At 41.4% G+C, this 27,114-nt stretch overlaps 2 protein-coding genes across 2 annotated transcripts in view; both read left to right on the top strand.

Moving 5' to 3' along the window:
- LOC128377032 (filamin-A-interacting protein 1) overlaps positions 1 to 10,934 on the top strand; it is a 53,880-nt gene extending 42,946 nt beyond the window's left edge. The window contains 2 exon segments of the mRNA XM_053336911.1: positions 4,849 to 7,609; positions 10,317 to 10,934. Of these exon segments, the coding sequence (XP_053192886.1) occupies positions 4,849 to 7,609; positions 10,317 to 10,517 (2,962 nt within the window). The 3' untranslated portion in view covers positions 10,518 to 10,934.
- A 4,879-nt stretch (positions 10,935 to 15,813) lies between these two features.
- LOC128377026 (cell cycle control protein 50A-like) lies at positions 15,814 to 25,601 on the top strand. The gene is made up of 7 exons (XM_053336905.1): positions 15,814 to 16,219; positions 17,227 to 17,346; positions 17,996 to 18,103; positions 21,289 to 21,376; positions 22,438 to 22,581; positions 23,829 to 24,038; positions 25,046 to 25,601. Exons 1-7 carry the CDS (start codon positions 15,977 to 15,979, stop codon positions 25,237 to 25,239), a joined length of 1,107 nt encoding a protein of 368 aa, XP_053192880.1. The 5' UTR covers positions 15,814 to 15,976; the 3' UTR covers positions 25,240 to 25,601.
- The last annotated feature ends 1,513 nt before the right edge of the window (positions 25,602 to 27,114 follow it).

Genomic DNA, 27,114 nt, shown 5'->3' with positions numbered 1-27,114 from the left:
GTACTGCAGTATTATAGTGATGTAGTATGCAGTATTACAGTAAAAGTACTGCAGTATTATGAGTGATGTAGTATGCAGTATTACAGTAAAAGTACTGCAGTATTATGAGTGATGTAGTATGCAGTATTACAGTAAAAGTACTGCAGTATTATGAGTGATGTAGTATGCAGTATTACAGTAAAAGTACTGCAGTATTATGAGTGACGTAGTATGCAGTATTACAGTAAAAGTAATGCAGTATTATGAGTGATGTAGTATGCAGTATTACAGTAAAAGTAATGCAGTATTATGAGCGATGTAGTATGCAGTATTACAGTAAAAGTACTGCAGTATTATGAGTGATGTAGTATGCAGTATTACAGTAAAAGTACTGCAGTATTATGAGTGATGTAGTATGCAGTATTGCAGTAAAAGTACTGCAGTATTATGAGTGATGTAGTATGCAGTATTACAGTAAAAGTACTGCAGTATTATGAGTGATGTAGTATGCAGTATTACAGTAAAAGTACTGCAGTATTATGAGTGATGTAGTATGCAGTATTACAGTAAAAGTACTGCAGTATTATGAGTGATGTAGTATGCAGTATTACAGTAAAAGTACTGCAGTATTATAGTGATGTAGTATGCAGTATTACAGTAAAAGTACTGCAGTATTATGAGTGATGTAGTATGCAGGCTGGTGAGATGATTAATGGGAGAGGAAAGAAGAAAAAACAAAGTTCTGATGGACTTTTTCTCTAATCTTTGATTTTTGCTTAAATATTGGATCATTTGAACATTTATTGAAATGAAACACTGTGAGAAGTTTAGAGGGAAAACTCACTATTTGATGGAGCTGTTAAACTGTTTGTGCCAAGTTGTATATATCAGAGATTTCAGATGAATCACAGTTTCCCTTAGTCTTAATTACAACTTGGATGCTGAACGTTATTTTCAAGCTCAGAACTCATAATTATTGTAACTCTGACGTGACATGAATGCAGCAGTAACTTTCACCTCATTAAGCTCACTGGAGACAGAAAACAACCAGGAGTGCTGTTTCAGGTGTTATAACACAACAGCACTTTAAACAGTTTCCCTAACTGCAGCGAGCTAGCCTTTTATTTCAAGAGGAAATCACCAAAATTTAGATGGTATCCGATCCCTGTTGGTAAATGTGAATGTGGTCGTTGTACTAGAAGATTTCTTTGTGCTAAATCAGTCGCGTCTCATCAACATATTTATGTTCAATTGAAAGTGCAGCATATACATTGTTTTTACCATGTTTACACACACTGTGGCCTTTAGTTCATACTGTGGCTATTTGTCAATCATTTTATGCAATTTTATACCTCAACCACAGGAAGAACATTGAGGAGATGGGGATTAAGGATTATGTGGATAAGAGCCTAATAGCAATAAGTTTTGTGTGTGGTTGAAATTCAAGAAACAGATTTTAAAAGACAAATTATAAAACATTAATAACAGGCCAGTCAGACTGTCTGAAGGTTACTTGCTCATTGTGATGCATATTTTATCATTTATACAACAAATCACATCAGCGTGTCAATTTATTTGTTCCAGTTTCTTCCAAACCACAAGCTTTGTTGCTGAAATTGAAATGGATAATTTCTTATCTCAGAGATTTCAGGGAGCCACGAAAAGTTCAACTATCAAATCCACAAATCACAAGCAATAAATGTACAAAGTGATCTTGCATCCTGGTGATATTTATGAGAACGTGTATTTGGAGTAATGAAGAGCAGTGATAGAAAGCCTCTGCATCTGTAAACTCTTTGCACCGCTCATATTTGGCTCATTTAGGAGTCTCTGCGACGCAAACCGCAGCCCTCCGCTGCTGTCTGAAGCTATGATCTCACACACATACAATTCAGCTGCTATGGAGAATTTATATCCTTGTCCTTTCCCTTTGCACGATACAGGGGGATTATAATGAGAAAGGCCGTGCAAGTCTCGCATTGTCCTCCCCAAAACAAAAACTCTCGCCTTGCATTGTGGCCTTGTTTCCATGGAAACATAGTTGGCTGCAAGGCAGAGAGTGGACACTTAGGTTAAAGTGGATTTTAGGAAAAGCATGAGAACCAGAGCAAAAAAACCCCCCAAAAAAACAACAAAGTTTGAAGTTCATGTGTTATGTCATACCTGCTGCCCAGTCATCCCTCCTTCCCTCAGGGGGAACAAAACAGGGAGGAAGAGCCTGGCTTGAACCCCTCCTCCTCAGTGTCCAAACAAGGGCAGTGCCTCTCTGGGCCATATATGGAGGGGTGGGTGACATCACCAGCCGGCGGAGCGGTGCTGTTTAGCACAACATCCACCTTTCATTGTCCACTGATGACATGTTAGGAATGTGATGGCTAATTCCCCGCGGAGCCGGGGCCCCTCCTTCCTTCCCTGTCTGACCCTCTGAGTCTCAGCAGCACCAGCAGCAGCAGTTTGGCTCCTGCTCAGCCGGAAAAAAAAAACTCTCTCAGATATGGATCAACCTGCCCGGCATCCCAACTTATTGGTAAGTTTTAGAGTTTTAAGAGCAGATGTTTTTGACGCAGGAGGAGCAGACTGTAAAGGAAGACCACAGTAGAGTTTTGATTACAACTTGCAGAAGATTAGTTGCAGTGTTGGTTGTATTTTGGAGTCTGATGTGACTGTGCATGCCACATATGAAAGGAGAACAGCAGCAGATTATCTAGGACACACATTTAGACTCCTGCAGAGATTAGTTAAACATCTACCAACAGGAGCATTACCTCCTGCACAGCCTCTTGTTGTTGCTTTATCCTGGTGGCTGGGTGTGTTGATGCTGAAGTTCAAATAAGTTAAGTAAATACAGTATCAACATATCTGTGAAGAATCTTAAGGAGACATCTAGAGGAACTAAAGTATGTCAAGGCAACTGGATGTGTTCTTTAACTTTAACCTGTCTTCTAAAGATGTGTTCAGACAAAACCCGAGACTAATTTGACTGTGACTGTATACAAAGTCAAGGGTAATTTGCCTTTGTTTTGACTAAGGTGCAGCAAGGTGAAGCAGAGATGTGTTGGAAAGAGTTTAAATTGGAGCGAAACATGTGTGCTTTATGAATCTACTTGCAAACTTATAGAGGCAAAAGGAGACTTGAGTATAATGACAAAGAACTGGAATTTATAGTGGGTTTGAAGTGTTATACAAACACAATTATATATCATATCTATTTGTCCATCTGTCCAAAGGTGGGGATGTTTCCTTATCTGAATTGAGGGTCTAAGGACTGTAGGGTTTGTAAAGCCCCTTGAGGCAAATATGTGATATTGGGCCATATGAATAAAATGTGAACTGACTGTAATTGTTGCTTTACTTTCTTGCTGGCTGACAACTGGATGTTTGTGAGGTGAATAAATACAGAGACAACACAAACATTTCAACGGTAAATTTAGGTGAAACAACACTTAGCTTTGTTTCCTGCCAGAGCACACCTGCAGATAAAATGGAAAACCAAGTTGCCTTAAAGATGCAATATGTAGGAATTAGTGGCATCTAGTGGTGAGGTTGTAGATTGCAGCCAACTGAATCCTGCTCCTCCCTCTCCCTCCCCTTCGGTGGTCGCCAAACTCGAAAAACGCTACTGGAGAAACATGCTGGTCCAACATGATGGGCTTTATGGGAAGAGATCTGCACCTTATGTAGATATAAAGGGCTCAGTCTAAGATAACAAGAACACAATGATTCTTATTTTCAGGTGATTATACACTAATTAAAACATACTTATTAATATTTTACATTTCTGCCAAGTCTAATCAGCTAGATGCCACTAAATTCTACACACTGCACCTTTAAGTTGATGTGTCCTGCTTTTAAAACATAAGCTTTGTCTGATCGCCAAAAATCGTCCGAGACAACCACCCAACACACTTTTTTAAAGCGTGTTCACGTCACACAGTAATTGCAAAGTAGGCAACGTTTGAACTTCTCTTTTAAGCTCTTTTTTCATTCTTCATACAACTACCATGAATGTGAGTGTAATGCTCCATGACGGCAGGCTTTTCAAGTGTGTTTGGAGAAGGTTTAAACACTTTTGCCGGTAGATGTGGTCGGAAAGCAGTTTTGTACAAACTACTTTGTAGTAGCTCTAAAATTAAACAACAAACCTTTCCAGTTTTTACTCAAGTTAGTTAGTCTACGTCAGAGCGTTAACCGTAGACTAACTAAAAACTCGTGAATCAACAGTCCTCGCTATGTGTGGTACTGTAAGTGTAAGACTTAAGAATTATACCTATCAGTGTTTTAAAGCAGGATTTTATTTTTAACAGCCTGGAAAAGCAACCAATACAATTCTACTATGGGTATTGTCAACTTCCCAAGGTATTGACAGTTAGATTTTTTAAAGCAGAAGTTACTAATGCCTGCAAACATCTTACTAAAAGTACCAGTGTATTCCTGTAATTCCTAACATGCAGCCGCCATTCTTCCATCCACTCGACTCTGGACAGGACTGGGTAAGCTTTGTCAATGAGAATCACAAGTGCTTAGACCCAAATCTGCTTCTCCTTTAATTTCCTTTGTTCCCTCACTTATCCTACTGCAGCCATTTATTCTCAGGGGTTTGATCTGGCTTTTTGTTTATAGAGATGCACCGCAATTTGTTCACCAGCTGTCATGGGAGAAACTTTGTTGTATGAAGATGTGGCAGCGCTTGATAATAATTATGGAATATTCTTGTCTGCATCCAATTATTCATGTTTGTTTGCATAGTTCACATCATTTTAATGTACAAATTATTGAGAAGCAGTGTCATCTATGTTGAAACAATGTTCTATTACAATATGTTTGATATTAACTTTCATCTTTTTGTATTTGCCCCTGTCTGTTTCTTAGACTCAAAAGACTGCTGGAGCAGGAAAAGGCCTACCAGGCTCGTAAGGACAACGACCACAGCAAGCGGCTGGAGAAGGTCAGAGCAGAGCTGGTGAAGCTCAAGTCCTTTGCCCTGATGTTGGTGGATGAGCGGCAGCTGCACATTGAGCAGATTGACCAACAGACCCAGAAGGTCCAGGACCTCACTCAGAAGCTGCAGGAGAAAGATCAGCGGCTGGTGGCGGTCAACAGCACAGCAAAGGAGGACAGCCAGAAGGTCCTCAAGCTGGAGGCCGAGCTGGAACACAAAGTGGCGAAATTCACACAGGAGCACGAGGAGATGACCACCAAACTGGCCGACCAAGAGTCCCAAAGCCGCCAGCTCAGACTGAAGCTGGCCGGACTGGCACACAAACTTGAAGAGTTGGAAGAGAATAACAAGGTGCTACAGAAATCAGACGAAGACCTGCAGGAGCTGAGGGAGAAGATCAGCAAAGGGGAGTGTGGGAACTCGTCTCTAATGGCGGAGCTGGAGAATCTGCGGAAAAGAGTGCTGGAGATGGAGGGCAAAGATGTGGAGATAACCAAAACAGAGACACAGTGCAGGGAGCTGAAGAAGAGGCTACAGGAGGAGGAGAACCACAGCAAAGAGCTGAGGCTGGAGGTGGACAAACTACAGAAAAGAATGGCTGATCTAGAAAAGCTTGAGGGTGCTTTCAATAGAAGCAAAACAGAGTGCTCTCAGCTTCATACTAACCTGGAAAAAGAGAAACGTATTATGAAGGATCTGGCAGGTGACCTAGAGGCAGTAAAAGTGCGACTGAAAGAACTAGAGTCCTCAGAGTTAAAGTTTGAAAAGGTAGAGATGGTCCTGAAAGATGATCTTATGAAGCTGAAGTCCTTCACAGTTATACTGGTAGACGAAAGAAAAAACATGGCAGAGAGACTTAAACAGGAGGAACAGAAAAGTGACGAATTAAGCAAGATGTTCAAAGCAGAGCAAGGCAAGGTTACAGATGTCACAGAGAAGCTTATAGAGGAGAGCAAGAAACTTCTCAAATTCAAATCTGAGATGGAGGTCAAAGTGACAAGTCTAACCAAAGAGAAAGATGAGTTGAAAACTAAACTTGCAAGTGAGGAGGAAAAGTGTAAAGAGCTGAATACAAAGTTACGTGGAATGAAAATAAAACTGGATGGAATAGATGAGGCAGAGAGGAAGCGGGCTACTAAAGAAGAAAACAGAAATCTAGATGAGGACAACAAAGTAAAAGAACTAACGCTAGAAATCGAAAGACTCAAAAGCAGGCTCAAACAACTCGAGGTGGTCGAAGGGGATTTAATGAAAACAGAGGACGAGTATGATCTACTGGAGAAGAAATTCAGGACAGAGCAGGACAAGGCAAACACCCTTTCCAAGCTAGTGGAGGAAATGAAAAGTCAAATTGCCAGGAACAAAGCAATAGAGAAAGGTGAAGTCGTGAGTCCGGAGGCCGAGCTGAGAATGCGCTGCAAGCAGGAAGAGGCCAAAACCAGAGAGCTGCGGGTGGACGTCCACGCCCTGAAGGAGAAAATCCATGAGCTGATGAACAAGGAGGACCGGCTCTCCCAGCTGCAGGTGGATTATTCTGTCCTCCAGCAGAGGTTCATCGAGGAGGAGGAGAAAAAGAAGAGATTGAGTCAAGAAGTGAGTAACCTTACCAAGGAACTGGAAGCCTCCAAGCGATACAGTCGAGCCTTGAGGCCGAGTGTTAACGGTAGAAGGATGGTAGATGTTCCTGTTACCTCCACAGCAGTGCAGACAGATGCTGTGGCTAATGAGCCCGCTGAGGATGACACAGCGGCAGGGTTCATCCGGAAATCAGTCCTCGAGGAGAACCACTTAATGAGCAATCTGAGACAGCGAGGGCTTAAAAAGCCGGCAGTTCTGGAGCGGTATCCTCCGGCATCGGCTGAAGTTGGGGCGAGAAAATCCTGGATACCTTGGATGAAAAAGAAAGAAGGCATCACACTCACTCATGTCAATCCTGAGAAGACGTTGGTCCATCCACCAGAGATGACAATGACTCCAAAGCCAGGTCAGCCGCTGCACATCCGTGTGACGCCTGATCATGAGAACAGCACTGCCACTTTGGAGATCACCAGCCCTCGAGCTGAGGATTTCTTCTCCAGCACCACCATCATCCCGACTCTCGGGCTTCAGAAACCTCGCATCACAATCGTCCCTCAGCCCACAACCGTGACTTCTAAAACCAAAGCCGGTGATATGTCAGGAGGCCTCGATCGAGCCAAATCTCCAGTGACAATAACCACCATCTCCAGAGCCAAGAGTCCAGAGAAGACGAATGGCAGCAGCTCTGACAGCCTTCAGTCACCAGTGTCCATCATCACAGTCAGCACCACTCCTGTGGCTGAAGCATGTGCGTCATCTGACCCTCATGAAATCAGTGCAGGTCGCACTGTGATCAAGATGTCACCGGAGAAGCAACTTGGCTCCCCACCTGTCAGGAAATACAACGGCAACAGCAACATCATCACGACGGAGGACAACAAGATACACATCCACCTGGGTCCGCAGTTTAAGAGGCCCTCTGAGGGATGCAGTAGTCCTTTGTTGACGCTGAAGCCTCTTGGTCTGAGCACAGAAAGCAAAGAAATGCAGACGGGAACAGTGCTTCGTTCCCCACGGCAACACTCGACGGGGAAGACGACTCCGAGCAAAATGACAAGCAGCATAACAATCACACCTGTCAGCTCAGCAGCCTCCAGGCCAACACAGTCTGTGGTGAGAGCTTTTGAGATCATTATATCTAATGTCATCCATCTTTATTTCTTCCTTTCTTTCCACAAAACAGAGAAGCATGAAAGACATTTTCTTGTTCATTTCTATGAACAAAAATATCTGAATGATGTCTTTAATCTTTTACGTTGCAGTTGCTTCTGAAATGTTTCAAAATGAAATCAGGTGGTGTGTGCTCCCTAGATAGCACTCTCTCCAGGTATAAAAACTGTAGATATAAATGCATTATAATAAAATCTCACAGTATGAACCACACTAACAAACTGGAATGATCTGACATGCATTAGATTCCACTCTGGAGAATACTCTCTAAGGGCCTTGTATACACAAACAGCAAATTTAACAACAGTACTGACAAATTCACTCATTTTAACGGGCAAGAAGCTTGACATTGTCATTTTGAGCACGTAAAAGTTTACAGATACACAACCTTCGAACTACCTTAATGTGACAAAACTTGATGTCAGTTAATTTGCAAGAGACTCTAAGCATTGATTTCCTGATTTGGTGGTCAGCAAATCAAAGGCATCTAAGTTAAATCTGGGCAAATTTAGCTAAAATGAAGATTACATAGGTTACAAGTTTACATATAACTGTTTTTTCGATGACTACGCTTGTAATATAGTCAATTAAAAGTGTTTGTGATCCAGAAGATGTTCAGGAAACCTCAGTTATTGATAATTTTTAGTGCAAATAATGAATTGACAAATCTGCTGACACTTTTGGGCATTAAACCTTTTTGGAGGACACTGGCACATTCAGTGAGCTCTCTTTTTATAAGGTAGACATGATTTTGTCAACAATCAACAGAAGACAGTAACACCTGAGAATAAAGGTCATCTAAAGTGTTCAGTTGTCTTTTCAAAACTGTCAGCTCCTAACGAGGCTTTACCATTATTAGTGCAGAACTATTAGTTGTGGGTGTTTTTTTTTGGGGCGGGGGGGGGTGGAAGCACACATATATATATAAAGGTAGACATAGTGAAGTGTGATGTGACCTCTCGGTTTGAAGTATCTTTTCCATTTGGAGCCAGGACCCTCCAGATAAGGGTTAGGGTTCTGTTGATTGGTGATCATTTGCTGAAGAAGGCATCAGCAGATTCGTCAGCCTATTCATTGTGAATAAAGTCATCTAAAAAAGCCCAATACAACATTTTATTGCTTTTAGTGGTTTTTAACTATGGACTGCCTCCTTTTTTTCCCTTGATTTGTTCTGGAGAATATAAACACTGCTCTTTTTCAAGGCAAGACACCAAACTGAATCACACCTGTTTCCTCTTATGAACTCAGTTATTTATACTTTGCACCTACCTGACATCAGCTTTTTCATACTTTCATCACTCCTGTAACATTTTTTTATGAGTTACTCAGTCACTGAAATGCCAAAGAATTACAAGACTTAGAGATAGACTTTCAAATCATCAAAACAATGCTTAAAGGGGGTTTGTCACCTTTATTTTAATTATGTATGTATAAGATTAAGCCTTTCCATTTTCTATATTTTTCTTATTGTCCAAAAATATAATGTGCACAAGCAAACATACAATGAATTGATCTACTTACAAGTATTGTGTGTGTAGACCTGTTGCAGCACTAGGTGAAATGTTCCTTCATTATGAAGAGTTTGATCATGTTAGTTTGTTTAGAAAGTTTTTACTACATTTATTGTACATTGTAAATACCTCAAAAGATTGTGATATGTAGCCTAACAAGCTATTGAAGCTGTAAACAGAACAGTGTTTCTACCAGGCGGGGAGTTCTGGTCCTCTGAAATGAGGCCAACGTGGAAGTAACTTAGAACTGCATTCTATCAAAAGGCCACCAGGGGGCGACCGTCTCTATACAAGTCAATGGAGAATTCACCAACTTCTCACTTGATTTCTAACCTCAGTAAACGTTTTCAAAATGTGTTTATGGTCTCAATCGCTAGTTTAAAGCCTTCTTCAATGCAGTATGATGTTCATTTGGGACATTTTGGCCTCCCTGATTTTATATTTGACGATAAAGCAGGGTATGCATTAGGGCGTGGCTACGTCCTGATTGACAGGTTGATTGACCAATGTCCTCGAGATCCAGCCCTCGCAACCTATCGCAACCTCCCCGGTCCACCCATGGCCCCCCCCTCATGCCCATATAAGTAGAATCCGTGTTTTTATTTTTCCCAGCATGCACCTGAAATCTTCAAGATGGCGCTGCCTAGATTCAAAACTATTTTCTTCCGAGCAGCAGTCCACAAACCAATGGGTGACGTCACAGATGTTGCGTCCATTTCTTTTATACAGTCTATGGTTTCTACATATGCTCAGATGCTCAGTGGCGGCTGCTGTACACAGAACTACTCTCTGGAGATTGAAAGCGTGATCACTGTTAGTCTTTAGATACTGTTTCTACATAAACTAACATGACCAAACTGTTCATAATGAAGGAACATATCACCCAGTGCAGCGGTGTGGCTCACTTACATGTTGTTTATAGTTATACCGCACAGAGGAATAAGATATATCAGCCTTTGGTAGATCAGTTCATTGTCGGTTTGGATCCAAAAATGAGAGTTATTGACAATGAGGTAAATATAGAAAATTGTCAAAAGTTACTGAAAAAAAACCTGTTGTGTATTCTGTTGTCTGTATGTTTCTGTGATCCACATCCTTCCCTGTTTTCCTATGCTGTTTTCTCGTTTTTTTGTCTGCAGCCCGGTGCGGATGTGCAGTCAGCTCGGACCGCAGCCACACGGATCCCTGTATCAAAAGGTATGAAACCGAGCAGCAAGGCGGTTCTGGGTGTCTCCACGGTGACGAGGTTAGATTCGCGGGCCGAGGGCCAGTCGATGAAAATCGAGCTGAGGAAGGCGACGGTGTGCGGCTCTGCCTTCGGGGCGGCAGGCAAGAGCTGAGGGGCCAGAAACATGTCGCCATGGCAATGACTCATGATTGAGTTACTGCTGCTAATAATGAGTTAAATCACATCAGTGCACTTACACAACTTGGACACTTATTTCATTCAGATCTTCAATTTGCATCTTTTCGTACTTTCAGAAAAATATTATATGTAATTAGAAAGCCAGGCTGTTACAGTTTCCATGAAGCATCTCTTTGCATGTGACAGCGCTGCTTATGTTGAGTGTGTTTGATTAACTCTAGGTGATCATTTGATCTAGACTTTTTTTTTTTTTTTTTAATCTCGTCCTTCACAATTTTTTTTTCACAGCATGGGTTTATTTCACCACTGCTTAAGGAGGTTTCCAGTCACTGTGAATTGTTTTGTGGAGTATGAAATTGTCATCATATGTGACTAAATAAAAGCTATTTATCTCTGAACCATGAATGGCATCGCTTCGTAGATTTTCATTTGTGTTGTCGGTGTGTGTGTATGTGTGTGTGTGTGTGTGTGTGTGTGTAATCTTTAAAAAAGCAGGTGAGTATCGACCAGGAAACCTCCATAATATTAACCCCAGGCTGCTTCTGACAACTGAACAGTCATGGAAACTAGATGTGAAGATGTTCATATGTTTCATTCGGTGTTTTTCGATGGCCGGTCTGAACATATTACCACATTACAGGAATGTCCAGTAAGGAAGAGAAGGGTGAAAGTCATAAAGCTCACTGACATTTGTGTTTAGTGCTGAGTCGGTGCACCAAAATTCATAAATCATGTTGACTTAACCCTCCTGTTGTCCTCGAGTCAAGGAAGGAAGGGAGAGAGGGAGGAAGGAAGGCTGGAAGGGAGGAAGAAGGAAGGAAAGGATGAAGGAAGGAGGGAAGGAAGGAAGGAACGTAGGAAAGGAAAGAAGGGAGGGAGGAAGGAAGGAAAGGAGGGAGGAAGGAAGGAAGGAGGAAGGAAGGAGGGAAAGAAGGAAGGTAGGAAAGGAGGGAAAGAAGGAAGGTAGGAAAGGAGGGAAAGAAGGAAGTGAGGAAGGAAAGATGACAAAGAAGGAAGGAGGAAGGGAGGAAAGAAGGAAGGAAGGAAGGTAGGAGGGAGGGAGGGAGGAAAGAAAAGAGGACGGGAGGAATGAAGGAAAGAAGGAAGGGGTGAAGAAAGGACGGAGGAAAGAAGGAAGGAAGGGAGAAAGGAAGGAAAGAAGTACAGAGGAAAGAACTAAGGGAGGAAGGTAGGGGGAGGAAAGAAAGAGAGAAGGAAGGAAAGAAGGAACAGTCAAAACAGACAGGGTCAAAACAGACGGGGTCAATTTGACCCGGGAGGACGACAGGAAGGTTAATAGACTAAAGTTGAAGTTCCTGATATGAATACGATGAACATGAGAAATGGAAAATGCTGCTTAAAGAGAGGCGTCTTTTGATCGTGCCGAAAAAAACCCTTTTGCCAGAAGAAAGATCTCGGACATATGCTTTGATTTTACTTATTGGCTGTTGTTCACATTCCTTAAATGTTCCACTATATGGCCAAAAGTATGAGGACATAAAACATTACACACAATATACTGTATAACTGTTGAGAGCAGGTACCGACTTACTGCTTCCACTCTTCTGTGAATATGTTTTGAGGCCTTGCTTTAGGGATCAGCTCTAAATCACTAAGGTCTGCTCTTCCCAAAGGTGTTGGATGGGGTTGAGGTCAGAGCTCTGAGCAGGCCATCATCGAGATGGAAGAAGGAAGGAAAGGAGGGAGGAAGGAAGGATGGAAGAAGAACAGAGGAAAGAAAGAGAGAAGGAGGGAGGGAGGAAAGAAGGAAGAGAGGAAGGAATTCTTCCTCCTTTCCTTTCCTTTCCTTTCCTCCCTTCCTTCCTCCCTCCTTTCCTTCCTTCTTCCTTCCTTCCTTCCTCCCTCCTTTCCTTTCCTCCCTTCCTTCCTTCCTTCCTCCCTCCTTTCCTTCCTTCTTTCCTTTCCTTTCCTTTCCTTTCCTTTCCTTTCCTTTCCTCCCTTCCTCCCTCCTTTCCTTCTTCTTTCCTTCCTCCCTCCCTTCCTTCCTTCCTTCCTTGACTCGAGTCGAGGACAACAGGAGGGTTAACACTGAGACCTGAAACACTAGACCAGCAGTAAGCAGCAGATTCTGGATTAAACTCTTTACTGGGAACGACATCAGAGGCCCTAACCCTAACCCTAACCCTAACCCTTACTCCTTTGCTTCCTTCCTTCCTTCCTTACTCCCTACCTTCCTTCCTCCTTTCCTCCCTCCCTTCCTCCTCATTCATTTCCTTCCTCCCTCCCTCCTTACTCCTTTCCTTCCTTCCTTCCTTCCTCCCTCCTTTCCTTCCTCCCTTCCTATTTACTCCTTCCTTCCTTCCTTCCTTCCTTCCTTCCTTCTGTCCTTCTGTTCTCCCTCCCTTGACCTGAAGACAACAGGAGGGTTAAATACAATTTTCACACACTTCCATTATAAGTTTATTATAAGGGCTTCTTCCAATGGTCAGTATGAACAGGAGGAATGATTAGAAAAGTGAGTCCTTCTCCGCTGGCCTTGAAGGAAACACATCTGTTCTGTTGTGTCTTTTATTTATTTTTTGCTGCAGGTATTCTGATGGACATCATTTCAGCAACCAGCCGACGCTGAGCTGAGACGTCTGATGTCAAGAGAAGGAATCTGAAAGTGTCTGATGGGAGACTTAAAGCACCGGGAGGAACAGCGAAGCACCTCGTGGATCCAGGGGATGCTACACTGTCCGCCTCGCAGCAATAATACAGCTCACGTCTGAGAGGAGACGTAATGGAGGCAGCGGTCGGTGTGAAATCAAAGAATCATGTTATCTTGTCACTGCTTTTCAGAGACGTCCAGGTTACATTTACAGCGCAATGCCTCCTCCTTCAGTTCTAAAAGGTTATTTTACAAAATTTGAGGCAAATCTAAAACAACACACATACAGTAAGTAAAAGATCCCCACCAGAAATGCTTTAAAAAGGTCTAAAAAGTTCAATTACTACATCTAATTAGAAATTCGTAACCCTTACATACTGTTCAGGTCAAATTTAGCCCATTTTTTTACAGTTGAGAGCAATATAAACACCCTAAACAACCTTTTTTAGTGTTGGATTTTATGACTCTTCCTTAAAGTGACTCACATATATGTAAAAAAGAAATGGAAAAATAGAAATATTTAATCTTTTTTGTGATTTTTGTGCAGCTGATCCACATTTTTTGTATATTTATGGTGTTCCACGTTAAATTTTACCAGCATTTATTCAAAAAGTAAAGCATCACCATTCAAAAAAAAGTTTTAGCATTTTTCATATTCAGTAAAATTGATTGAAATCATAATTATGGCTGTTATGTTCTCCTGGTTTGGGTAACATGAGATCATAATATCGTCCAATTGTGAATGTTTTTTTCCTCTTCATAAACAAATATTGTAAAAACCTGAAGAACACATTGTCTTTGCTCTCTGAATGCACCTATTTATTAGTGATTGATGAGGTATTTATGAATAAAAAATAAGATTTGTTGTTCTGAAATTTGTTATAGAGACTAATTATCAGGAGACACTGTGAAGGGTCCGATTACTAACAGTATGTAAGGGTTAAAATTACATCTATTCTTTCTCCCTTGAAAAATACAGCAACTATAAGATTTCCTCTACATCACAAAAAAGTCAAATACTGGATTGAGATTGGCTCCAAATTAGTTGTGATGTCTCAAATCAGGCTCAGAGGCAAACCCCATTAACTCAGATTTAAAGGTGCAGTGTGTAGAATTTAGTTTGCAGGTGGCTGCAATCTGCAACTTCGCCACTAGATGGCACTAAATCCTGCACATTGGAGCAATATTTAAAGTGAGCGCAGAGAAACTTTCCTCCTTCAGCAGATGAAAAGGAAAGTCTGCACTTACTTTATTCTGCATAGAGAAAAGAACTGAAGGTGAAAAACATATTTTTTGGGGTGGAGGAGGCTTTTAAGATGTTTAAGATGTAACACCAAGCACACCTGGATCGTCATATACACTGGAAACAAGCAAGACAGAGATAAATATTAAAAAAAAACAAAAACAGGTGGGTTAAAAATATGTGGGATTGTTAATATATGTATTTTGATGGCATGAAAGTTTGGTTGAGTTTGTTTAAAATTTGGTCTTGGACAGAAAGTTGGCCCAAAAAATGGAATAATGGTTTGATGCTGGATTCAGAAAATGTTTTTGAGACTTGCTGAATCATGTAAGTGTACTGAAAGTATAGTGATGGTAAACCGGGGATGTGTCAGTTTGAGATGTTTTGATGGCATGATAAACTAAAGAGTACATGTATTTTAATGATCCTAAATATAAACTGATATTTGAAATTTGTTTTCTTTCAAAAAAAAAAAAAAAAAAAAGCCTCAACTATGGAGAATGAATGTGGTTTTAATTATTGAAGGTTCATGTGATGTCTGAGAGGCAATGCAATTGACACTATTATCACTGAAATTAAAGACACAATTATCAGACTCAGAATCAGTTTTTGTGTTGTTTTTTAAATTTTGGGGGTGATTTTTCAGCTTTTTCTGTTGATTCCAGTTGAAGCTTGTATGACACCTTCAAGTGTTTCATGTAAACCCGTAAATCCAAGCTCAGACATTAGAGTAATAAGATAAAGAAATGCTTCATTAACCCTGACGGAAATTCAGACATCACAACAGCACCGTCCAGCACACATCACACACAAACATAGAATAAAATCAATCAAATAGCAAAATGGAAAAAATATTTGTGCTGCAATAATATATGTATATAACTTATTATCCATTGTGCAATGATTATATACATAGTATGTAATGAGATATGATTTTAGAAAATAGTATAAGAGAAGAATTATTATTATTAAATGGAGGGCAATGTGCAATGCAAACGTTGTTATTGTTATTATAAACCTGTAAAATACTTAATATTGTTATTAGTCTAAGCATTTAGATTGGAAATAATTAACAAACAGACCACTGGAAAACTAAAAAAAAAGACAAAACAAAAGCGACTTGTGCATAAATGAATCATACCAGCAATTAAAGAGTGAATATATGGGAAGAAAAATGTGTGACGACAAAGTTTAAAACAAACTGAAAATATATATTCACATTTTGTAACAAATATAAGTCATTTTTAATCATAATTATCAGGAACATGTAATAGGATTTATTACTATTTTCTCGGCTTATTTAAAAATTCCGACATTTTGGCCAGCACCTGAAGGCAGCAGCAGTTACCACCACACGAGAGACGTCATCGCGTTACGTTCACTGTCGTGTTTGTAAACTCCCTCCAGGATGTGACTCTGCTTTTCTAGCTAAATATAAGACCATTTAAGCAATGGATTAACTCGACACTTCACTAAAACAACAACAACGGCAAACAGACAGAAAAACAAACAAATGACAACGTAAAGTGAATTAAATCCGGTGTTTGTAACAAGTTTATAGCAGCGAGCAGCAGCAGCCATGATGGCGTCTAGTTACAACGCCAAAGACGAGGACGGACACATCACAGTGACCGGGCCTGGAGGAGGCTCTCTGCGGGGGAAGAAACCCGAAAACACGGCCTTCAAACAGCAGAGACTACCAGCATGGCAGCCCATCCTCACTGCGGGCACCGTGCTGCCTGCCTTCTTCATCATCGGCCTCATCTTCATCCCCATTGGCATCGGCCTGTTTGTCACGTCCAACAACATCAAAGAGTTTGAGGTACAAGATGTAAAAAAAACTAAACCATGACAGTAATAAAGACGAAGGGGTGTGTTAGTAGTGTAATGTAATGTGAGGATATATAAACTCAAATGCATGTGTCTGTTTTTAATATGACATGTTGATATGATTTAATATGATTATTATTATTAGGGGGGCTGCTGTAATTGAAATCACATGACATGCACATGTGTGAAGTCATATGGTCCATGTCACTTCTCTTAATTGCATCCATGTTTATCTCACTTGTATCTTTTTTTCCTTGTGGCATCCTCCCTCTCTTTCCCACCGAGGATGCAGGAGACATGCAAAGAAAGGCGATGAGGAAATATTATGTGTTTTGCATCACATGAATCAGCTGATCACATCTGGATCAGCTGCAGAGACGCACGATGAATAAAATCCTGCACTCTGCATTTATACTGTATTATTAGCACCTGTATTTATTGATATTCAGATTGTAATTATTTAATAACTCAGAATATGATCTTGGGTTGTCTTTTGTCAAACTCTTTGTAATTCAGCCTAATTTAATCTCAAATGGGTCGGACTATTAAAACCATTGCATAATAACCAGTTTACCAGTAATAACTGTTTCCCATTAATTATACAGAACATGGAGGCCCATCATAATGTTTCAGAGCTGAAATCTGGACATTAGTCCTGTTTGTTTGAAACATTTATGAACTTGTAAAATGTATTTCCTGTGCTTCATGGGTGTGACCTTTTTTTTGCTGTGTCATCACTATTCATACCGATACAAATTACTATGGCTGAATGGAGATGATCATAAATTATGTAAAATATAAATGTGACAGACTGACAGACTCTCCCTGAGCCTATAATAAAAGTTAATGAGAGAAAACACCGATGAATGAAGAAGAAATCAGTCTGATGATTATAGTTTCTACACTTCATGTCCTTGTTTTCATGCTTTCATGTCATCTATTTTCCCCTCTAGTAGTTTAAGTGTTATAAAGTGTGTGTGTGTGTTTCCATGCCGACAGATCGACTACACAGGAGTCGACATGTCCAGTCCGTGCTTCAACTGCTCCCAGCACTTCAGCTGGAACAGCACCAAGCCGTGTACCTGCACCATCCCCTTCTACCTGGACCAGCCATATGAGGTCAGTAACGTGGTTTTAAACACGCAACACTACAGAAATACTCCCCCACACACATTCACACAGCCGGTTTATAATTGATAAGACCTTTTATACCAGAGGTGTCAAACTCATTTTCATTCAAGGGCCATATACAGTCCAATTTGATCTAATGTGGGCCAGATTATTAAAAAGATGAAAGGAAGGAAGGAAAAGAAGACAGGAAGGAAAGATGGAAGGAAGGAAGGAAAGAAGGAAAAAAGAAAGAAAGAAAGAAAGGGAGGAAGGACAGAAGGAAGGAAGGGAGGGCAGAAGGAAGGAAGGAAGGAAGTAAGGAAAGGAAGGAAGAAAGGGTGGGAGGAAGGAAGGAAGGAAGGAAAAGAAGACAGGAAGGAAAGATGGAAGGAAGGAAAGAAGGAAAAAAGAAAGAAAGGGAGGAAGGACAGAAGGAAGGAAGGGAGGGCAGAAGGAAGGAAAGGAAGAAAGGGTGGGAGGAAGGAAGGAAGTAAGGCAGGAAGGAAGGAAAAGAAGACAGGAAGGAAAAAAGAAAGAAAGAAAGAAAGGGAGGAAGGAAGTAAAGTGGGCCGGCTTGGACCCCTCGGCGGGCCGATTCTGGCCCACGGCCCGCATGTTTGACACCCCTGTTTTATACCTTCCTTTTTTTAATCGACAGAGCAACGTCTTCATGTATTACGGCCTCTCCAACTTCTACCAAAACCACCGTCGCTACGTGAAGTCGAGAGACGACAGCCAGCTGAACGGAGACTTGGAGTCCCTCAAGGTATGAGACACATGACTGACTTATAAATACATGATATCACTGCTAAGCTGCACGAGAACAGACGAGTTCAGCTTCTTTTTATTTACTTATAACAAAGCAAATAATCATAGTTCCCTGCTCAGTGTCCCCTCATCTCCACCACACCTACTAACGAGACAAAAGGGAAACAAAAGAAACAATAAAAACAATACAAAATAAAAATATAAATAAATGAGTGTAGGCTGAAGTATATGTTTATAGCACCTACCCTGCGTTCATTAATTATTCAATAGTTTCCAATGAGTATAATAAACCCCAAATATCCACAACAATTAGCTGTATAAATAATGCACACACAACAATACAGTGAAAATACACACACACACACACACACACACACACACACACACACACACACACACACACACACACACACACACACACACAGAGCTTCAATTAGCTGCACACAGATCATCATCATCATTCAAAGGGCTAAAAGCAGAAAAATGAGCAAAGCATTTCCTGTAAACCAGCTCAGATCTCTCTGGAAGGAGTTTCCCTGATAAATAAAACCAAAACACTGAGCAGAATTAAGGGTTAGTCACTTCAGTGGTATTGCTGAAATTAGGATGAATCACTTTAGAAGAAGAAACAACACTGAACCATGGATGTATTATACAGTAAGAGATGGATATGGACTAAAACTGGCGTCCATTAAGTCCTATAAGAACTGCTCAGCTGGCACATACACCAAAAGCAGTTTCTAACTTCCTGGTCTAACTTCCTTGTTATGCAGCACACTGAATATGTGCAGTGGTGTTTCCCCTGCTGGCTGCACCCACGGGTTCCTTCTCCACTCACAGACTTAACATTGTGATGCCGTCGCACTTTTTTACATCACTTTTCTCGGCTTGAGGAAAGTTTTACACATATTAAACCCTGACCATGGATCAAAAGTTCATAATAGAAAGACTTATAATGAACCTAATCAACCTTGTTTGCAGTTTTACAGACATCTCTTTTACAATGGGGGTCTATGGGGCTATGGGGGGATTTTATAGCTGCAATACCGCAAGTGACCACTAGGGGGAAATTAGCTTATGTCTGAGTAGCGGCACTCTATCAGCTTTTATGATACATCCATGCACTAAACTCCCAAACAATGAGCAACAGATGTCTCTTTTACAATGGTGGTCTATGGGGAAAATGTTTTTTTGGGCTGCGGGAGGATTTTATATAGCTGCAATGCCACAAGTGACCACTAGGGGGAAATTAACTTATGCCTGAGCAGTGGCGCTCTATCAGCTCTTATAATACATCCATGCACTGAACTCCCAAACAATGAGCAACAGATGTCTCTTTTACAATGGTGGTCTATGGGGAAAATGTTTTTTGGGCTGTGGGGGGGATTTTATATAGCTGCAATACCGCACGTGACCACTAGGGGTAATTAGCTGATGTCTGAGCAGTGGTGCTCTATCAGCTCTTATAATACATCCATACACTGAACTCACACACAATGAGCAACAGAAGGGGATAACATCCAGTCTAGAGCTGCAACTAATGATTATTATTCTCATTATTGGTTAAACTGATTATATTCTTAATTAATCGATTAATTGTTTGTTTCTGAAAATGCTGAAGAATGTCGATCAGTGTCCTCAAATGCCTTTTTGTCCATATCCAGAAAAAAATCAGTTTACTGTCACAGATGACTAAAGTAACCATAAAATATTCACATTTGAAAAGCTTGAATCAGAGACTTTGGAAATGTTCTTTTAAAAAATGATTTAAAAATGATGAATCTATCATCAGAATAGTTGTAGATTGATTTAATAGTTGGCAACTAATTGATTAATTGATCGGATGGATGCTGGATCCTCGCGTTGTGTTTCATGTGGGTAGGAGTCTGATGTAAGTGAGGAAATATTAACCACGGAGGATATTTATGCATCTGTTTCCATTTATAAACTCTTTATCTGGGAGGTAAAAAAAGCAGAAAGAAACAGAAAGTTCTTAAAAAGGCGATCCATCATTTTTATGTCAGAACGTCTTTTTTAACAGGCTGCAGGAACGTCAGTCGCTTAATGGCTCCACTGTGAATATGATGCGTCGTATTTCATTTCCGAATGCATCCACTGCTTTCACTCCTGCTGCACCGGCGGTCTTTTAGTAGCGCATCAAACCACCGTAACATCAGTTCCACTATAATCTCTCTGTTGTCTGACGCTTTCCGTAAACAGAGAAGAAGAAGAAGTAGAAACGTATACGACTTACTTTCATCTCATTTGTAAATATTTAAATATAGAATTTATTTCCTACAAGCTTCAGGTTTCAGATTTGATCTGTGGTCGTAGTTAACCCTCCTGTTGTCCTTGAGTCAAGGAAGGAAGGGAGGGAGGAAGAAGGAAGGAAGGAAGGAAAGGAGGGAAGGAAGGGGGGAGGGAGGAAGGAAAGGAGGAAGGAAGGAGGGAAGTAAAGGAGGGAGGAAAGAAAGAGAGAAGGAGGGAAGGAAGAAAGAAGGAGGGAGGAAGGAGGGAAGGAAGGAAGAGGGAGGGAGGAAGGAAAGGAGGGAGGAAAGAAGGAAGGAGGGAGGAAAGAAAGAGAGAAGGAGGTAAGGAAGGAAGGGAGGAAGGAAAGGAGGGAGGAAAGAAGGAAGGAAAGGAGGAAGGAGGAGGAAGGTAGGAAGGAAAGGAGGGTGGAAAGAATGAAGGAGGGAGGAAAGAAAGAGAGAAGGAGGTAAGGAAGGAAGGGAGGAAGGAAAGGAGGGAGGGAGGAAGGAAAGAAGGGAGGAAAGGAAGGATGGACGGAGGAAAGAAGGAAGGAGGGAGGAAAGAAAGAGAGAAGGAGTTAAGGAAGGAAAGGAGGGAGGAAAGAAAGAGAGAAGGAGGTAAGGAAGGAAAGGAGAGAAGGAGGAAGGAAAGAAGGGAGGGAGGAAAGAAAGAGAGAAGGAGGTATGGAAGGAAAAGAGACAAGGAGGAAGGAAAGAAGGAAGGAAGGAAGGAAAGAAGGAATGAAAAACGGACGGGGTCAATTTGACCCGGCAGGACGACAGGAAGAGTTAAAAGGTTTCTCATCATGTGTGTTAAACTGTGTTCAAGTGCGACTGACATGTGGTGCCGTCAATCTTTTATCCTCTTTCTTCTCCTCTTCCTCCTCCTCCTCTTCCTCCTCCTCCTCCTCCTCCTCCTCCTCATCGTTCACAGAGACCCAGCAAGGAGTGTGAGCCATATGCTTTCCATGAAAACAAGCCAATCGCACCGTGTGGAGCCATCGCCAACAGCATGTTCAACGGTCTGTTTCCTTCCTCTCATGTGTTTCCTCTGTGGTGGATTTAACCCTTGTGTCGTCCTCCCGGGTCAAATTGACCCCGTCTTATTCTTCTTTCCTCCCTTCCTCCCTTCCTTCTTTCCTTTCCTTTCCTCCCTTCTTCCTTCCCTCCTTCTTTCCTCCCTCCTTTCCTTCCTTCTTTCCTTTCCTTTCCTTTCCTCCCTTCCTTCCTTCCTCCCTCCTTTCCTTCCTTTCCTCCTTTCCTTCCTTCCGTCTGTACTTCCTCCCTCCGTTCCTTTCTTCCCTCCTTCCTCCCTCCTTTCCCTCCTTCTTTCCTTTCCTCCCTTCCTTCCTCCCTCCTTTCCTTCCTTTCCTCCTTTCCTTCCTTCCGTCTGTACTTCCTCCATCTCCCTCTCCTTCCTTCCTTCCTTCCTTCCTTCCCTCCCTCCTTCCTCCCTCCTTTCCTTCCTTCTTCCATCTTTCCTTTCCTTTCCTCCCTTCCTTCCTCCCTCCTTTCCTTCCTTCCCTCCTTTCCTTCCTTATTCCTTCCTTTCCTTTCCTTCTTTCCTCCCTCCCTCCTTCTCTCTTTCTTTCCTCTGTCCTTCTTTCCTACCTTTGTCCCTTCCTTCTTTCCTTTCCTTCCTTCTTCCTTCCTTCCTTCCTCCCTCCTTTCCTTCCTTCTTTCCTTTCCTTTCCTTTCCTTTCCTTTCCTTTCCTCCCTCCCTCCTTCTCTCTTTCTTTCCTCTGTCCTTCTCTCCTACCTTTCTCCCTTCCTTCTTTCCTTTCCTCCCTTCTTACTTCCCTCCTTCTTTCCTCCCTTCCTTCCTTCCTTCCTTCCTTCCTTCCTTCCTCCCTCCTTTCCTTCCTTCTTTTCTTTTCTTTTCTTTCCTTTTCTTTTCTTTCCTTTCCTTTCCTTTCCTTTCCTTTCCTCCCTTCCTCCCTCCTTTCCTTCTTTCTTTCTTCCTTCCTTCCTCCCTCCCTTCCTTCCTTCCTTGACTCAACTCGAAGACAACAGGAGGGTTAAAACAGAATAAACACATTTGTCAAACATCTATTCATCTTTTTTTTTATTTCCCCCCCTGCAGACACGTTGGAGCTGTTTTACAACGACCCGAACGGCACAAAGATCCAGATTCCTCTGACGACTACGGGTATCGCCTGGTGGACGGACAAGCACGTGAAGTTCAGGAACCCAGGAAGTAACCCGAACCTCACCGCTGTTTTCCAAGGTACCATCAGGATTGATTGATTTAATGCAAAGCTCCGAGTGTGGCCCATCGAGAAGCATTAGCCGTTAGCCTTTCCTCGGCTTTTAGAGTCATTAACCCTCCTACGAGAATGTCATTAGTCGAGGGTTTAAATATTGATTTGGACTCTTATCGTCTCACATGTGAATCATTTGAAGACAACACGTTATTTTCCATCAGCGTTTGCATCTTTTGCTCAAATTGAAATGCCAAGACAGTTAAAAAATAATGAATTATCTTCTGTTGAGTCAGTCGTGAGTCAGCAGCTTGACTCCAGTCCCTTTGGGTGTTTTTTTATTGATGTGTTTAAAGCATTTTTTGTTTCTTCATCCAAAATGTAACATTTCAAAAATCATCCCTTTTGGAAAGTGCCTTGAAAAAAAGTCTCTGGTGGGGAAAAACACAGGAGTAGCTTGTTTGGAGACCAAAACTGACAATTTATTTTATGTTTTTTAAAACGTTTTCCACATTAGTGTGCAGAATTGTAACCTTATCATGAAGTAAACTCTGGAGGTAATACTAAAAAATAGTGTTAAAGCATATTAAAGGTCGTCTTGAAGCAAATTGTACCTTGTGTTTTAGGATTTTAGCTGTAAAACTGGACTTCTAATAGTTTGAGTGGACAGTGAATATCAGATAGGAGCAGGCGGGGAGTTACGGTCCTCTGAAATGAGGCCAACGCGGAAGTAACTTAGAACTGCATTCTATCAAAAGGCCACCAGGGGGCGACCGTCTCTATACAAGTCAATGGAGAATTCACCAACTTCTCACTTGATTTCTAACCTCAGTAAATGTTTTCAAAATGTGTTTATGGTCTCAATCGCTAGTTTAAAGCCTTCTTCAATGCAGTATGATGTTCATTTGGGACATTTTGTCCTCCCTGATTTTATATGTGACGATAAAGCAGGGTATACATTAGGGCGGGGCTACGTCCTGATTGACAGGTTGATTGACCAATGTCCTCGAGATCCAGCCCTCGCAACCATAGCAACTTCCCCACTCCGCCCATGGCCCCGCCTCATGCCCATAGAGTAGAATCAGTGTTTTTATTTTTCCCAGCATGCACCTGAAGTTTTCAAGATGGCGCTGCCCAGATTCGAAACTATTTTCTACCGAGCAGCAGTCCACAAACCAATGGGTGACGTCACGGATGTTACGTCCATTTCTTTTATACAGTCTATGAATATGGAGTCATTCATAATTCACTGATCAATCATCATTTCTTTCAGGTACGACGAAGCCGGTGAACTGGCGCCGGCCTGTGTACGAGCTGAGCGGCGACGCCAACAATACCGGCTTCATCAACGAGGATTTCATCGTGTGGATGAGAACCGCCGCTCTGCCGACCTTCAGGAAGCTTTACCGCATCATCAATAAGAACAACAACAACATGGTGCCAACGCTCGCCCGAGGAAACTACACTCTGGAAGTCGTCTACAGTATCCTTTACATTACGTCAAACACAGATGCTTAATTAATTAATCAGTCAATTAAAGTGTAAGTCATAGTGCTTCACAGATGACTGACAAACTCATGATAAGACATAACAAATATAAACAGTTAGACTAAAAACTATTAGAAATGTATTATTATACATTTCTAATAGTTAGAAGTTTATGATTATATATGCATTATATTTATATAGCCAATTGTTTTGTGTTTGTTATGTACTTTGGGATCTGTTGAATGACTAATGTTAAAAGGGTTGGTCTTATAAGAAAATGCTTCAGCCTACACCTTTTCGGTCAGAAACTGCTTTATTTATTTATTTATTTCTTTATTTTAACTTTTACTAGTTTTTCTGTTTTGGCTTGTCGCTATTTCTAATAATAATAAATTAATAATATATTTAATTTGTATTGCACTTTACATTTCAACAATCTCAAAGTAATACAGAGCAGAAAATACAAGAAAAAAGAAAAAAAGAAAAAGAAAAGTTTAAAAAAGAACATATAAAAGACACTTAGCAAAATGCCTTAGTAAAAAGACAAGTTTTTAGGTCTCTATTAAACTTATCTGCAGTCAGTGGGGCCCTCAGGTGGTCAGGGAAGGGCGTTCCACAGCCTCGGGGCTGCAGAGGAAAAGGCCCGATCACCCATGGTGCGGAGCTTGGTTCTGGGGGCTTGGAGGGTGAGGAGGGAGACCTTGTACTCAATGCTGAGTGGGACAGGGAGCCAGTGAAGGGATTTTAGGATGGGGGTGATATGATTTCAGATGAAGTACAAGGAATAAAGACATATTATTATTATTTGCTTTATTTATACGTGTTTATTTGAGTTTAATTACCAAAATAAATGAAACTAAACTAACAGATTTGGAAAAGTTTGGAAATAAGACAAAAACTCTTCAGAGCTGTGAGTTTATGGATCCCTGAGAAAAGTTTGACGTGTAAAAAAACCCCCAGAAACCTTTTTTACAGTTTCCATCTTTAACCAGTTGAACCCAGATTATCCCGTCCGCAGCTTCGAGGGCAGGAAGCGGATGATCCTGAGCACCATCTCCTGGATGGGAGGCAAGAACCCGTTCCTGGGCATCGCTTACATCACCGTCGGCTCCGTCTGCTTCTTCCTGGGCGTCGTCCTGCTCATCATTCACCACAAATACGGCAACCGCAACAACAGCGCCGACATCTCCAACTGAGACGCCGGCTGTAGTCTAGTTTAGCTCCGTCTGCACTGCGGCCAACGCTGATCATGTGACACATCGGCCTTTTTTAAAACGATGATGAATTTAAAATAATATCCTCTTGAACTTCCTCAGCTGTCAAATATTAGATTTCAGGTTAAAAATCCCTCGACGACGGCTGAGTGTATTTGCCAAAGCGAATGGAAAAGTAGACAAACATCAGCAGCCAATGTCAGAGTTGTAGTCCTGGCTGGATATCAGACTGATGTGTCACATGATCAACTGCCGTAAGAGTCAGATATGAACTCAGAGACTTCCTCTTCAGGCCTGGAAAGAGTTGAGAAGTAATGCAGATTTAATAAAAAGAACTCATTTCAGGTCTGTTAAAGTTTCTGAATCACAAAAAAAGAAGTGAAAAATTAAAGGATAATTACCGATTTTTACAACCTGGATCTTATTTCTAGAATAAAATACGATCATTTACTCACCCAGACAACTTTGGAGTCATTTGGAGTCGTTCGAAGGAAATTAGCTCCAGTGGAGCGCCGTGTATATCCGTATAACGCGAGTACACGGGGCACCGAAGCGCAGCCTCTATACAACACAGTATCTGTCACGAAACTAGTTCATTTCACCAATATTTAGTTATGATGGTGGCATATTATCATCATCCGGGGTCTGTAAATTTACCTACTAACCTTCTTATTATAGTCCACCATGGTTAAGACCTTCAATGACATCATCCAGATCAGAGGTCAGTAGGTCAAACTACAGACTCCGGATGTTGATAACATGCCACCACGGGCTCGGAAGGGAATAGCACTAACGTATCATAACTACATATTGGTGAAATGAACTAGTTTCAGGCAGATAATGTGTTATATAGAGGCAGCGCTTCGGTGCCCCGTGTACTTGCATTATACGGATATACGCAGCGCAACACTGGAGCTAATTTGAGTATTTCGTCCGAACGACTCCAAATGACTTCAAAGTTGTCTGGGTGAGTAAATGATCGCATTTTATGTTAGAAATAAGGTCCAGGTTGTAAAAATCGGTAATTATCCTTTAAAAGTAGGAAGTTTTTTCCCAGATTTTGTCCTCCCTGGAACAAGAGAAAGTATGTTTAATAATTATATCAAGCAAAAATGAATCAGAAACTTGAGTAAATCAGCTAAATCTAATAAAACCCCGACAGAAACCTTAAATCTGATCGTTTAGAGCAGGGGTGTCAAACATGCGGCCCGTGGGCCAGAACCGGCCCGCCGAGAGGTCCAGTCCGGCCCAGTTTCCTTCTTCCTCTTTTCCTTCCTTCCGTCTGTCCTTCCTACCTTTCTTCCTCTCTATCTTCTTTTCCTTCCTTCTTTCCTTCCGTCGGTCTTCCCTTTCCTCATTCCTTCCTTCCTTCCTTCCTTCCAGCTGTCCTTGTTCCCTTTCTTCCTTCCATCTTTTCTTCCTGTATTCTTTCTTCTCCTCCTTCATTCCTTCCTTCCTTCCATCTGTCCTTCCTACCTTTCTTCCTCTGTCTTCTTTTCCTTGCTTCCTTCCTTCTTTCCTTCTCTTCTTGTCTTCTCTTCTCTTCCTTCCATCTGTCCTTGATCCCTTTCTTCCTTCCTTCCATCTTTCCTTCCTGTATTCTCTTTCTTCTCCTCCTTCTTTTCCTTCCTTCCTTCCTTTTAATGATCCGGCCCACATGAGATCAAATTGGACTGTATGTGGCCCTTGAATGAAAATGAGTTTGACACCTCTGGTTTGAAGTCTAAGAAGGAATGTTTGGCGAACTTTCCGGACCTGTGTAGGATCTCTGAAGTGTTACGATGCGTTCAGGTGCAGTTAAAGTGAACGCTACTTCTACTACTACTACTACTACTAAAATCTTGAGTTGCATGCTGG

This window comes from Scomber japonicus, chromosome 17 (assembly GCF_027409825.1).
Source record: "Scomber japonicus isolate fScoJap1 chromosome 17, fScoJap1.pri, whole genome shotgun sequence".
Taxonomy (NCBI): Eukaryota; Metazoa; Chordata; class Actinopteri; order Scombriformes; family Scombridae; genus Scomber; species Scomber japonicus.
The sequence above is the reverse complement of the archived record's forward strand: the minus strand, read 5'-3'. Positions and strand labels throughout refer to the sequence as shown.